The sequence below is a fragment of the Typopeltis vanoorti genome, chromosome 11 (genome assembly GCF_054136105.1).
Source record: "Typopeltis vanoorti isolate ZY-2024b chromosome 11, IOZ_Tvanoo_1.0, whole genome shotgun sequence".
In the NCBI taxonomy this organism is placed as follows: Eukaryota; Metazoa; Arthropoda; class Arachnida; order Uropygi; family Thelyphonidae; genus Typopeltis; species Typopeltis vanoorti.
The window spans coordinates 119,616,964-119,631,816 of NC_143559.1; the positions used below are offsets into that span (position 1 = coordinate 119,616,964).

The 14,853-nt window shown below is 34.1% G+C and overlaps 1 protein-coding gene across 1 annotated transcript in view; it reads right to left on the bottom strand.

Annotated features, from left to right (window-relative positions):
* Positions 1–14,853, bottom strand: part of Mybbp1A (MYB binding protein 1a) — a 226,321-nt gene that overhangs the window by 172,804 nt on the left and 38,664 nt on the right. Inside the window, exon 7 of the mRNA XM_090400474.1 lies at positions 2,255–2,357. Within this exon, the coding sequence (XP_090256600.1) occupies positions 2,255–2,357 (103 nt within the window). The remainder of the gene's footprint in view (positions 1–2,254; positions 2,358–14,853) is intronic.

A 14,853-nucleotide genomic window follows, 5' to 3' on the forward strand; every position in this document is an offset into this window, starting at 1 on the left:
AACTAGCTAATTTTATATGTTCTCCTAAAGATCAGCTACATTCTCTTGCACATAGTTATAAAAGGAGTGTATAAAAGTTCCTTATGCCTACGAGTTAGTCTAATTTGGACAGGTTGGTAGGTCAGTTAACATACGCCTTGAAGAACATAAAAATTACATCCAAGATCATCTATATGGCATGTTGGGATTGGCAGACCATGCTCGATACTCCTTCACATAGAATCAGATGGAGAAAAACATCTTTATTACACAGAAGTCATTATAGGTCTGAGAGGCTATTCTTAGAATCAGCATCAGCTATCAAGTGTTCTCCCAACCTCAACAAGTATGGTTGCATTAATTTATCAAAGATCTGAGAGATTATCATTTTAAGACTTAATAGTTGAATTTCTTTGAATTAACTTTGTAGTTATCTGACCCATAGAGGGTGCCACATAAGGATATTAGATGTCAATTATGATTTAAATTGTTTCTATGATTACTTGGTGTTTAGTGCTGTGTTCCTGTCAGTTTCATTGAACTCTGATGATGCCGGGTAGAAAACCAGTGAAATATTTGTGAGTTTAATAAATGTATTTTTCTCTCTCTTGGTGTTAGTTATACTGTTAAGATTTATTATGGATAATGAACAACACCTAAGCCTTTCTGTACAGATATTGTCACTACTGAATGAACAACAAAAGCTCTTTCTGAATCAGCTGTTGAACCATCTTGATTTTCTACACTGGATTGGTCAACAGAGGCTTAAAAGATAAAACAGATAAGAAAATAATTAAAAACAGAAAGTATAATATATACAATGACTAGGGCTTAGCAAGTACTATATCATTAAGACGAGAAGGCACCCTAGTAGAGTTCCATAATATACAAAATTCTCTCCCCTCCATTTTGAGAAAGTAACTTTAAATTGATAATGAATAAACTTAAGCCAATTCAAACATCAAAATGATAAATAATTATAACTGACTATAGTAAACACCTTTATAGTAAACTGCTGAAAATTCTTGACCAAAGCCTAGTAGACAATGCAATTCAATAGAAATTCACTATAACAAACTATTCCTGTGATTGCAATAGTGAGAGTTATCTGCAGATCAAAGAAGGAACAGGGAAATCTACAATCAAAGGCAGAATAAACAGCATAGTCATAGATCAGTAATAGTAAACCAGTGGTACATGACAACATCTACTTGCATGCTGCCAAAATTCACAAAGAATCTTAATTTGTTTTGGAATAAGCTTATATATTTTGAAAGATATGTAGGTCTCTGTATATATAGAGAGAAAAAAAAAAAAAAGGTTTGGTAAGGCAACTATTTGAGTCAAATTTCAAATTAGTATCTTCATGGCAGATGCCTTTTGCATGTTAAATTGGAGTTATTTCACAAGATGCTTAGCAGGTTCACATAACATACATATATAAAATAAAAATTAAGAATACAGTAAATTCTGTTACTAAACATTTATTCAAAAAATGATGACCAAATAAATTCTATCCATGTGTGTCTATACATATACAAACACTTTTTTTTTTGTACTGAAAAAAAGAATTCAAGAAAATTCTACTCTTTGTACTACATTGCCTTAAAAAATGCTAATCTTAATGTTTTTCTGAAATATACATGTTGAACTTATCTGGTTTTTCATCTTTATTTATTTAGTTATTAATGTTTATACTGAATATAAAATAAATAGAAAACATAAAATATTTAATTTAATAATCAAAATAATTTTTTTAAATATTAGTTCGTAAAAATTAAACTGCTTATAAGGATGTAATATTGAAATGCCTTTGACATAAAATGTGTGTGTATTTGGCAAGTGTTATAAAAGATTCTTTTACATTTTAAAGCATTTTTAAAATTCATTGAATATGATTATGGAACAAGAGTAAGACAGTCTGCCACCACTGCAACAAGGGAAAGATGGAACAACTGCCCAAGTCAGAGAGTCAAACAATAAAAAGGCTAATTGTTAGAAGGGTGTATGGGGGGGAAAAACAGATGTTATGTAACTCATTCTATATAAAGCATGTAATGAATACAAGGACGTGCTGAAACTTTCATTTCAAAAGCGCACTTTTCATCTTTTTATCTGAATTCACTTTGGTGAATTCAGATAAAAAGAGATACTTTTGGTTTCTAAATTATCTACCATCTAGAATGAATGTTTTTATTTTTTAAAATATCAAACTAACAACTATTTTATAATGAATTTAAAAAATGTTAAAAATTTTGGTTCCATTCATACTTACCAATAGCACATTTCCAAAATTTTGTGATTTCTTTTCTTTCAACTGCAAGTTGTATTAATGTTGTGCATAAAGGGTGAATATTAGGATGCACAGCAGTGGAAGACTAGAAATAAATTAATAATGAAGACATGATGAACAAAATTTAAGTAATAAACACCAAAAATGATATCAATAAAATTAAAGCTGGAATATTTTTTCAAGGAAAATACATTTCAATGATTTCTTTTTATGAGGGTCTAGAATTATTTTACATATTGTAATTTCCTGATATGTACCCTCACAGTGTTCATTAAGGCTACTATGACAGCACTACATGATTAAGTTTACATTATTATTAACCTCATATCCATAATTTCCCTCCAAATTAGTCTATTACTTGTCAGCACTCCAATATTATCATATATAACATTTCATGCTTCTAAGGCACTTTTGACTGAATCAATCCACCTAGACCTTGGTCTTCCTCTGGGTTTCTTTCCTGCCATCTTGGCATCAAACACCTGTTTTGCTAAGCTTTCCTCACACGATCCTATTTAAGTGGTCACACCACCTTAGATTAGTTACACATTCTTGAATGCTGACAATTTCAAGTTCCTTTTGTTATGTCTTCTACTTCTTGTATCTATAGGTCTCAAATAGATATTTTACCTTCTTGATTGTACATATATATATGTCCTATTGTTATTCAACCCTTTCTTGCTACTGCAGTCTACCTTGACTAAAACCTAACCCTTCTGTGGCCTCTCTTTCAATCGAATTCGTGTGCAAGCTCTGCAAACAAAGAATTTGCCCCAGACCAGAGCCAACTTTCCCTAATTGCAATTCTGGAGTTAACTCCTCTTCGGAATTAAGAAAAATTTATTTGTTACGCTACGCCATCTTAATTCCTATCCAAGAAAAGTCTCCTTGTCAGAGAGTTAACACACAGACTGTCACACAATTTTGGAATTTAGTAATTAACAAACCCTTTAAATATTCTTCAAATGCAATCGTAACCAATTCCCTGCGCTTGAATTTACACAGGTTCTAATTTTAGCAAGCGGTGCATTGGTTTGAGAGAAGACCAGACAATTCTTTTAGGTAAAGAAAACAGGAATGTTTATTCATTCTAAGTTACTATACAGAATATTCAAAATCACACTAAACTAAATAAGAAGTTCCTGCAGGTAACACTAATCTATCAGACAAGATCTAAATACAATCAGTACTTCATATTAAGAAGAACATTGGCAAATTAAACTATCCTGTCCTTATTCACTTATTACAGTTATACAATGAATGCCTTACTCATTCCCTAATTAATAAGCTATGATATTGCAATAACTCAAAGACAATATCAGTTACAAAACCACTTCCAGAGCTACAACAATTTTTGCTGGAGGATAAAGTACTAAAGTCCTATCATTTACTAACAAGTCCATTTACTTATTATATCAGCGCAATCGCTCTCTCTCTCTCTCTAGCTCAGTTCAGGACATAAAAGGTTTACATTACCGACCATTGAATACGCAGGAGTTTCCTCTCGATCAATTTCTGCTGACTTTCTTCGGCTAGTTTTCACGTTCTGCAACCTGTTGTCCAATGTCTTGACCACCCAGTGATTATGTTCACGAATCACTCGTGTGCCGATGTGTGTGAATCTGCTCTGATGGATAGGTCAGAGCTATCCATCAGAGCAGATTCGAAGCTTCGGTCTTCGCTACTTGTCTGGCTGCACCAATGTCATGCCTTGACCAGACCGTGTGGCCGCCATTGACTATCGTTCTTCCCGTCCATTCGAACGACTTTTACCGGAACCTGAACGCCAAGAGGAGTAAGAAAACAAAAAGGAAGTCTCAATTTTGCGCCGCCACTTCTTTTATATCACTCTGCGGCTGCTGTCCCTACTACGTCACCGACTGCTGACGGCACCTAAGCCCTTTGCACTCCAAGCTATCTTTTCTCCATTACGTCTCCCACGTGGGCACCTCGCACGCGTCTCGGACTTCACATTGCGACTGCCTGGGGATATGTCTATAAGCCGATTACACCAATGAGAACTTTGCTCTAACTTTCTTGTTCTAATGTAACCTTTACATAATTTTGATTCTTGTCTGTTACTTACAGGACAGTTTACAATATGACACACAGAAAGATTTATTCAGAAAGTAATATTATATTATTTACAATTCCATTTACACCTATACACAAGCACCTCCCTTGGGAAATTTTGGTATCTTAATTAAATCCCGAATGAAATGCTTAATGATAAATTAAACCTTTCATTCCAAACACTTTCTAATACCTTCATTGTTAATATGATTCTACCATTGATGGCATCGATTTACTCCCCTAATTTTTCTCAGAACCCTCATATCTGTGGTCTCTAGTCTTTGATCAAGTGCTTTATTTCTAACCCAGTTCTCAGATCCATAACTTAAAACTAGTTTGAATTGTTGTTTTGTATACTGCTTGTTTGGTGTTTTGGCTAATTTCTTTTATCCCATATAAATTTATTCAATTGCTACCAACCATACCATACCACCATACCAGCTTTCCTTACTCCGTTGTCTATTTCCAGATTTAACCTGCCATCTTCACTAAAAACTGTGACTAAATAGCTGGATATATGGAGCTGAAGTTTTCTATGCTCCTGCATATTTGTATATTTTTAGTATGAAAATTGAAAAATGAATGATTTTCATGCCAAATTTGTTACAGCTGTTATTCAATTTAGTTGGAGAATCCTGTAGACTCGCACTAGATGTATTTAGAAGTACAACATCACCTCCATAAAGCAAGGAGCTAAGTTTGACATCTATATTTCTAATATCAGGCCTAATGCCACTTTCTTTCATAATATGATCCATATAGGTGATGAATAAGAGTGGGGATAAATCCTTGTCTTACCCTGATTTTACATCAAACGATCCTCCTCTATTTCCTTCAATTCTAACTGCTGACTGACAGATAACTTAAATACAGACTATGCATTGCTCTATATAATCTTCCATTTACCAGATAATTGTAGTGTTTTGAAAAGCTTTCTCTGGGCACCTTGTCATATTCCCATGATTTCTCAATTATTTGTCGTAAAGTGGAAATCTGATCTTGAAAACTTCTATTTGGCCTGAATCCAGCTTGTTTTTCAAGTGTCTCTTCCACAATCTTTCTTAACTTCTTTTGAAATATGCTTACATAAATCTTATCTGGAAAAATACTTAATAGAGAAATTCCTCTGTAATTCTCACATTCAGCTATATTCCCTCCCCTTTTTTTATATAGATGGGAACTATTAGAACTCTATTCCAATCAACCTTCTGACCAGGCTCTCTGAATTATGCAATGTACCCACTGCAAAACTTTCATACCTTCATACTTAAGCATTTTTTTGTTTAATATCTACTCCAAAAATTAACAAAAATCAGCCACACAAATAACCCTATTTGATCAACATATAAATATAAAGATAGGGATCTGCCAAGGCGATGTGATCTCCACTGATCTATTTACCAGCACTTTAGAATACATTCTGAAAAAAATAGACCTCAATGGAGGAATAAGCATAGATATCCCACAACCCAAAAGACCTAGAAGAAACGGGTGAAAAAATATACACAAACAGCAGTAAGATAGGGCTTAGAAATGAATCTAGAATAAAAAAATGGATCAAAAACATCTACACCAGTAACAGTCACCTATGGATTAATAACATCCCTATAGAACACGTTGACTCCTACAATTACTTAGGACAAACAATAAAAGTGAATAATGATTTATCTGAAGAACTAGCAAAAAGAAAGAAAGCTGCATGGCTATCATTCAACAGACTAAAAGAAACACTTACTGATCCAAATTTTGACATCTCTACGAGGGCAAAACTATTTAATAGTGACATTCTTCCATCACTCACATATGGATCAGAAACATGGCACAACAAGAAAAGAAGAAGAGACTCTCAGAATAACTCAGCATGCAGTAGAACGTAGGATTTGTAACATCAGAAAATGGAACATGTTAGAAACACGGAACTAAGAAAGAGATCAGGCATAAAAGATGAGTATATGAAAGCAAGATGAGATGAGCAGTTCACATAGCCAGACTCAGGGATAACAGATGGACATATAGAATTCAACTGGCAACCAAGAATAAAGAGAAAACCAGGAAGACCACCTAAAGATGGGAAGATCCACTAGTGAAATCTATGGGTATAACATGGAAGAGAGAGGCTCCAGATCAAGATCGTTAGAGGCATCTTTGTGACCTGAAAAAATGGAGATATCCTGAGTGAAACACAGGTCCATCAAGGTACTCCAACTGCCTTTTTGCATTTCAAGTTTTTGATGGCTTTTTCTACCTCAAGTACTGATATGTACTCTTCTTTGCATTTCACTTGAAAATGTTCTAGTATGGTTCTGCCACTGCTTGTTTCCTTTAATAGTCTTTCAAAGTAATTACTCCAGATATCTAAGATATCTTTCTCTTCAGTTTTCATGTCACTTTTATCATCTTTGATTTCTTTTAGAGTACTCTTTAATTCATTTCTAAGCTTTTTCAATAGCCTCCAGAAAACCACCTTCTTAATATATTTATTTTAATTTACTGATATATATATTCTTATTAAAGTCTTAAATATAACTTTTGTTTAACTACTTTTATACACAGCGGTTATTTTCTAAGATTATTTTCTTTTAATAGCTTTTCTGCCATTTTGCATTTTTCTTCTAACCAGTTATTCTTGTCTCTTTTAACTAGTTTTCTAATATAATAGATTAACCAGAGAAATTAGAAAACTAGTTAAAAGAGACAAAAAACAAAGAAGACAACTAATTGAGAGTAAAACAAAAAGAATGGCCAGATGGGAAGAATACCTCAAAGATTTATATAATAAAAACAGCTCCCAGGATATTACGATTCCAGCCACTGAAATGGAAGAGGAAACAAATATCTTTACCAAAGAAATAATAGCACACGGCATAGAAAAACTCAAAACTAGGAAAGCACCTGGCATTGACTAAATACATGCAGAATTCTTAAAAGCAGGAAAGGAACAACTTCTGGAACCATTAAAAACATTATTTGAAAGGATCTACAAAAACGAAGCAGTGCCTACTGATTGGACAAAATCAGTCATAACTCCTATATACAAAAAAGGAGATAAAACAGAATGCAATAATTACAGGCATTAGCCTCCTCAGTATTCCAAGTAAGGTTTTTACGAAAGTACTCCAAAAACAAATTAAGCCATATATAGAACTGGCACTAGGAGAAGAACAAGCCGGTTTCAGACTGGGGCGAAGCACAATTGATCAACTATTCATCTTAAGACAGCTAATAGAAAAGACATTAGAGTACAACCAAAGTTGCTACATAAATTTCAGACTTTCGTCAGGCATTTGATTCAATCCGTGGAAGAATTTGGAATTCCCAACAAAAGCATAAGAATAATAAAGAATCTGTATGAGAAATCTGAAAGTGCAGTATGAATGGAGGACATCTTAACCAACTGGTTCCACACAGAGAGCGGAGTAAGACAGGGATGCAATCTGTCACCAGACCTGTTCAATCTTACACTGGAAGATGCAACCAATAAGGCCTTAAACAATGACGACTCCGGAATCAAAATATATGGGAAAAATGTGACAAATTTAAAATTTGCAGACGACATTGCATTACTTGGTCCGCATGGTTAGCCTAGTGGCTTTGCACTTTGCAACCATATGCCTGGGGAAGGAGTGTCCTAGGTTCGATTCCCGTCGCTGACGTGAGGAGCTTAAGGATCTTCCTCAGCCATAGCCAAGTTAGCCGGTCTTGGGCGTGGACAGCAGGGTTTTTCCCACCAGTTTATCTGGGGTTTTTCATCCTGCAAACAGGCAAACTGGCCCCATGAACACAGGGACAGTCAAGAATACGTACAGGCATAGGAGTGACCATCCTATCCTCGTACTTCGGTTATGAAATCCAAGCATGCTTGGAAAGTTGTGGGCCTTAAAGGCCTGTTAAAACCATTGGGATAGATTGCATTACTTGCAAGCACAGAAGAAAATCTACAGTGAATTTCTGATAAAAAGGAGGAGTGTATAAAATCTGGATTAAAAATAAATATAGACAAAACAAAAATTATGCAAATAGGAAAAAGAAGCACCAATCTGAAAATTGAAACTGATAGTAAGAATCTAGAGCAGGTAGAAAACTTCACCTACCTTGGAGGAGTTATTGAGTACAATGGTGAAATTATAAAAGATATAAACAGACGAATCAGTCAAGCATCCCAAACTTTTGGACGACTTAATAAAATATGGAAGTCAAGAGACATCAAACAAGTAACAAAAGTAAGAATCTATGAAACAATGGTCCTCCCAATACTCCTCTATGGAAGTGAATGCTGGAATCTCAAAATGGCTGAAGAGAAAAAATTATTAGTTACTGAAATTGGTTGGCTAAGAAGATTACTTGGAGTATCTCTGCTGGATCGACTAAGAAACGAAGACATAAGGAAATGACTAAAACAAGAAATAACAATAATAGACAAAATCCAAGAAAGAAGACTGCGATGGTTTGGCCATGTGACCAGAATGGGAACAGAAAGACTATCATCTAAAGCCCTGAATACAACGATGGAAGGTAAAAGATCCAAAGGACGGCCCAGAATTAGATGGATAGACAAAATAAAAGAGGACCTAAAAACCAAATCACAACAAGCGATACCAAACTGGAAAGAATTATTCGGACTCTCCCGGGACAGACAGAAGTGGAAAGAGTTCAATCGGCTTCATCATCATCCACATAGATGATGGAAGCGAGAAGAAGAGATACATAGCGGTGGTGTCCTACTGGTGATGAATTTCATCGTCCTCTTTATTGGAGGTCTGAAGTGGCTCAAAAAAAGTTCCATGTTTAGTTTCTAGAGCAGGGTTTCCAAACTATGTAAAAATAAATAAAAAAATTACAAAAATATATAAAATTGGAAAAAAAAATTTTCTTTTAAATCCTAAGTCCATTCACAACACAAATGTACTATAGGGTTATTGATAACCTTTCGCAGGTGGGAACCACATCAAAAACATATCTCCCTAGCTGAATCAATCAATCAATGTCTTCTTCAGAGTGTGCCACTGAGACTGCAAGGTTTGTTTCTTGGTTTCAAACTGCTTCAAATTTTCTGCAATAATGTTTGTATAGTCAAGTCTACAGTTTATCTGTAAAAGTTGCTCAACTTTAATTCTTTTTAAAACTTTCTTACACACTGTTCTTTTCAATGTAATATACTATTTTATCCTACTTAGCACTAAGTAATGGCTACTTCCAATTTCAAATCCTCTGTACACTACACTCTTGCATCTTGAACTAGCATGAAGATATCACTATCATCAATGACATAGCCAATGATGCTTTTCCTATTCTTGTGTCTTCTATCCACATGAATGCGCACATCTTTGTGTTGGAACATGACATTAGTAATGACTAGTCCATGCCCAAATACTTGTCATTATTATTAGTACTGCCCTTTTCTCCAAATTTTACCAAAATATTCCTATATGCCTGGTGGGATTCATTTCTTACTATGCTGTTTAGATTTCCAACCACTTCTTCAATTTTCTTTGTCATTTGCCTGTTCTAATGAAGTGAAAAATTTTTCAACTTCTTCCTTAGAACTTTCTGGGATTATAGGCATAAATAAGTTTCATTATCCATTTCCCCATTTTTAAGTTTGCCCATATAATTCTACTTGAAACCGCCTTCCAATCAACAAGAAGTTCATTTTCATGTTTGGTGTTGAATGTTATTGCTATTCCTTCCTTTCCTTGATCATTATTGCCTGAAAATAGCATCCTATATTATTTAGATGATCTCCTGTTTTTACTTCTGTCTCAGTAATGCCAATTATGTCCACGTGGTACACTCTAGGATATGACCTACAGAAATCTGGGTATAGTGCATACAGTATTACTGAGTTTCTGCACCTCATTACTTATTGGGTAATGTTCATTAGTTTCCTGATAGTATTATGTTATTAGCTTCAGAGTAGTAAAAAGAATGCACTTTGTAACATTTGTTTTCAATTACATTCTTGCTTCACGTAACAATCCAAATATCATGCGCTCACTCTGAAGATGTAATGAAATGCACATTGTGAAATATGTGTTTTCATATTAAATACTTTATATAAAAAGAGATATTTTATCTTAGGTTATGAGGTTATAAAGTTAATCCTAATATAATTATAAGATTATATTAACAATATAATCAAAGCAAATTAACAAGACTTGCTTAGAAGCAGTTGAGTTCACAAAAAACAATTCCAAATTTTTTACACAAATGAAATTTCAAATCTCAATGGTTATATTTCTTGTACAAACTTCCAAGACTATATACACAGAGACATCATAATAACATAATACTTCCACAATAAATCACAATTATCCAGTTAAAAAAAAAATAATAATAATAATAATCGATAAAGTACATTCAGAGTTTTACTTGACACTTAAGCATTTTTAATGCATCAAAAGTATATATACTCCACACCAAAAAATGATCACTGAGATACTTATTGAAATGATTTCTTTTCCACACATGTGCAATAATGGCTTTGATGTTAGTGTATTTATGTCAGTTAACTGTGCATTTTTTTTTTTTTTTAAATCTTTTCTAGATGGTTTGCCTTTGTTGTAGGATGAAAAACTGTCCTAGGACATTTTAACATAGCAGAGATGGGATACGACAAGTGATAAACAATAATACTCAAAAACAATTGCAATCACATACATGAATGTCTAATTGTTGTTTAGCATCTCTCAAGTATATTTTATGTAATTTCTAATCCTCAGAAATCAGACTACAGAGACTGCAAAATTAATTAGTTTAAGTAAACTTATATTTTACCATGGATAAATCAGTCTCTTACATGATTTATTAAAGCAGACTGTCTCATCTTGAACAATATATATTAGGATTTACTCGGTTAAACGACATGATATTTGATTTAATTTAAATGACTAAAACACCGAGAATAATAAAGAATAAGGCTTAATGGAGACACTACTAGTTTCGTTGGTAAACCAACTTCTTCAGGTGTCAAAGTACAAAGAATTATACACAATAATCCGACAGAAACATTACATAATAACAACAGCAGATCTACTAGAAACTGTAGTACAGTTTAAATTGGAGTCCATGCTACAGTTCCAGCTGTATGTTCATGTGTGTGTGTGATCGAGAGAACGCCAGCACCGGATAGCAGAGCTGTGCGAATCAGGTAAACTGTAGCTAAGGCTGCTATTCATGTGGGTTGAATCAAGGATAATTTCTTTAGACTCAAGAATATGTCTTTCAAGTTCATCATAACATTTGTGAATATTAGAAGTTTGAGACCAGTCTATTTGATGCTGGCAGCCTTCATCAGAGTTTATAGAGAACAAGATGTGGCTGGCGAGAGTGCTGGCTCGGATTCTGTTATATGAAATGTCTCTTTTGTGCTCTAAATTCTGACTGATAAATCTATCCTTCCCGACAAAGATTCTATAAATTTTTTGTATCAAGTGAACCAAAATTTATTGATCTTGAAGACAGTTCAAAAAGTAAACAGAAAGATGACGTGATCTTCACACCAGTTCCAGCAATGGGGCAACAACAACCTAGTCACTTTCAGTGCTCCCAAAAGTTTTCCTGTTTTCTCAAAAAGTTTAATTCTTCTCCTTTTACTTTTGATGATGCTCAACTTAACAGTCAAGACCAATCTTTCTTCTTGAAATGACTCCCACCACTACTAATCTTTCCTGGCATAATCATATCAGTTCTGTAACATCTTCAGCTTCAAGGAAACTTAGCATACTTTTTTTGTTCAAGACATTACTTCTCTCTGCCCAGTTTCTTATTCTAGCTGATTGATGACCCTTCTCTTACAGATGTTCTTCAGCCAATGACTCATAGATGGTCAGTTTCACACTGTATCTCTTCTACAGGTATTTCCAATGGTCACTATTCAGCAGAACTAGCATCCATTATATCCTTTTTTTTCTGCTAAACCAATGGGAATACAAGTAGCAGCTGTCTAACATTCTTTTACAGATGTGCTGCAGACCCACTGAACCTGTTACTCCCAGTCTTTTATTCCACCTACCCATATTCCGTGGAATAGTCTTCCCACAAAATATTTCCCAAGGACTACAAATCTCCAGCTCTTCAAGAAGAATATCAACAGATTACTTCTTTGCTCTTGATCCCAGCCTGTACAGCATTTATTTGCTATAGGTCCTTGTGACTTTTCATGTGTGGGAGTAATATATGTGTGTGGTCTTTGATGTGTGGGACTGACACACACACAGTGTATATAAAACATTCTGGCACTTATATTTAGTTGCAATCCATCCATGATAACATTATTCCTGCTAGCCATACAAGGTTTCTACAGTGAGAGTTAAAAGCATTACTAAATATTTAATTTACTAGTTAGCTATTTGCCTTGTTATTTATTAATTAGCATTGATTACACACATAAAAACAATCTGTCATAGGTTCTGCAACTACTTATGTGTTGGAATGATAAGAAAAAGTTGAATGAATTTTTAACAATTTTTTGGTTATACGTGTATTCTCTTTCTCTTGATGTCTCATTCATAATTTCAAAGACTTAATGAAGAGAAGTGAAACACAAAAATTGTTTTAACACGATTAACAGATTTCTAATCATACATGAAAAAAATATCAACCTTGGAAACAAACTGTCATTAATATCTTAAACTGACAACAATACATACTCACATACATTCTTCATCAGCCATTTTCTGTCTGCTGCATGATGAAGGCCTCTGCCCAGAGTTTTACCAATTCTATTCTATCTTGAGCTTTTTCAGGGCCACTTAGTTCCAAATATCTCTTTAATTTCCTCCTCCCCTCAAAGTCTCGTTGGTCTTCCTATAGCAACCTTTTCCATTCAGATATCATTTTTGTTCATATTTGAATGTTACTTCTTGTAATCAATATTCAATTGCAAGCAATATTCTCGGATCTCACAGCCATCTACGATCGTGTCTGGAGACAAAAATTAATAAAAATTGCATGCGATACAGGAATAAGGCAGAATGCATTAATTTGGATTTGAGATTTCATGAAAGGAAGAAAAATGAAAGTAAAAGGTAATGGAATTTATTCCAACATGTATCGAACTTGGGCTGGAGTCCCACGAGGTTCTGTTTTAAGCTCACTCCTATTTCTCATCTATATAAACAATATCCATCCTCACCTAATAAATGGCACAAAAATAGCATGCTATGCAGATGATATAGCAATCTGGCACACAATCAGTAATCCTCTACAATCTGAAAAAGTCCTAAATAATTCAGTAAAAGACTTAGAAAAATGGGCAAAGGAAAATGGATTTTTTTACAAACTGAGCATCTTCTCTACTGATAGAAAAAATAGACAATTACAACCCCGAAATAAAAATATATACAGTAAATCCTCGATATAACGGACAAAATTTCTGGTCCATATGTCACATGTGAAAATTAACAGGGTGTTAATTTTAAAATGCTTTTAACCAAGATTTGCTTATAATTAAATTAACAGGTTTTTTTTTTGTTATTAATTTCCTGTTTTTTTTTTAACAAATTTTGGTGAATAGGCCATCATATGTTGGAAAAACACTGTAGTAATTTAGCTAACATAAACGAGTCACCACTAATAAAACATGTTCGGCAAATGATTAGGAAGTGATCACACCAATCGCACTGTAATTGATTCTTTTGTCGCGTGATGCGACTTTCTATGGCAATTTTATTACACACATTTTCGTAATTTTAGGGAGTTAATTATAAAAACATTACAGAAGGAATAACCATCTACATTGACTCAAAATCTGCACTTGAGGCATTAAAAAATGGAAAACCAAATCTCATACAGGAAATTCATGAACTACTAACTACCTTAAATTCAAAAAATAAGAACTGCACAATGCAATGGATGCAATACCAGCCCATGTAAATATTGAAGGCAATGAAAGAGCAGACAGACTAGCCAAAAATTACACCCACCATCACTAACTGATGCTAACGCTGTCGCCAAAATAAGATTGGTAAAACAAACTATCAAGAAGAAGAATGAAATCAGTGAAATTAATGAAAATAGAGAAATAACTAGAGTCATCACCAGACTAAGGACGCAATATTTTAAAGGCAAGAAAATTCAGCCAGACACTAGTAGGAGCTATGAAACATGCAAAAACTGTCCAGGAGTTGAACTAACACCTGTCTATATTTATTCTTGTCCAGCAATTGCTGCTGTTCTACAGAAAATTGACAATAATTCTAGAGAAAAGCTTTAATGCACCAAAGTTCAACAGATTGCCAAAGCAGATCTACAGATCCACGGTCATATCTAGAAGCTCTTCAATGGACTCGACAACAACAATTACAACTTCTTGTAATATGACCTGACCAATGGCACTTGGATCTTTTAATGGCTGTCACAATCTTTCTCACCCTAGTCTGAGCTCGGACCCAAGTATGCACTTTCTATCTTAAATGGTAATATTAAGCAGTGATTTTTCCATTTTTCCCTGGGTAGTCTAACTTGTCAGTCAGTTTTTAATCAAAGTTCATTCTTATGCCATAATCATA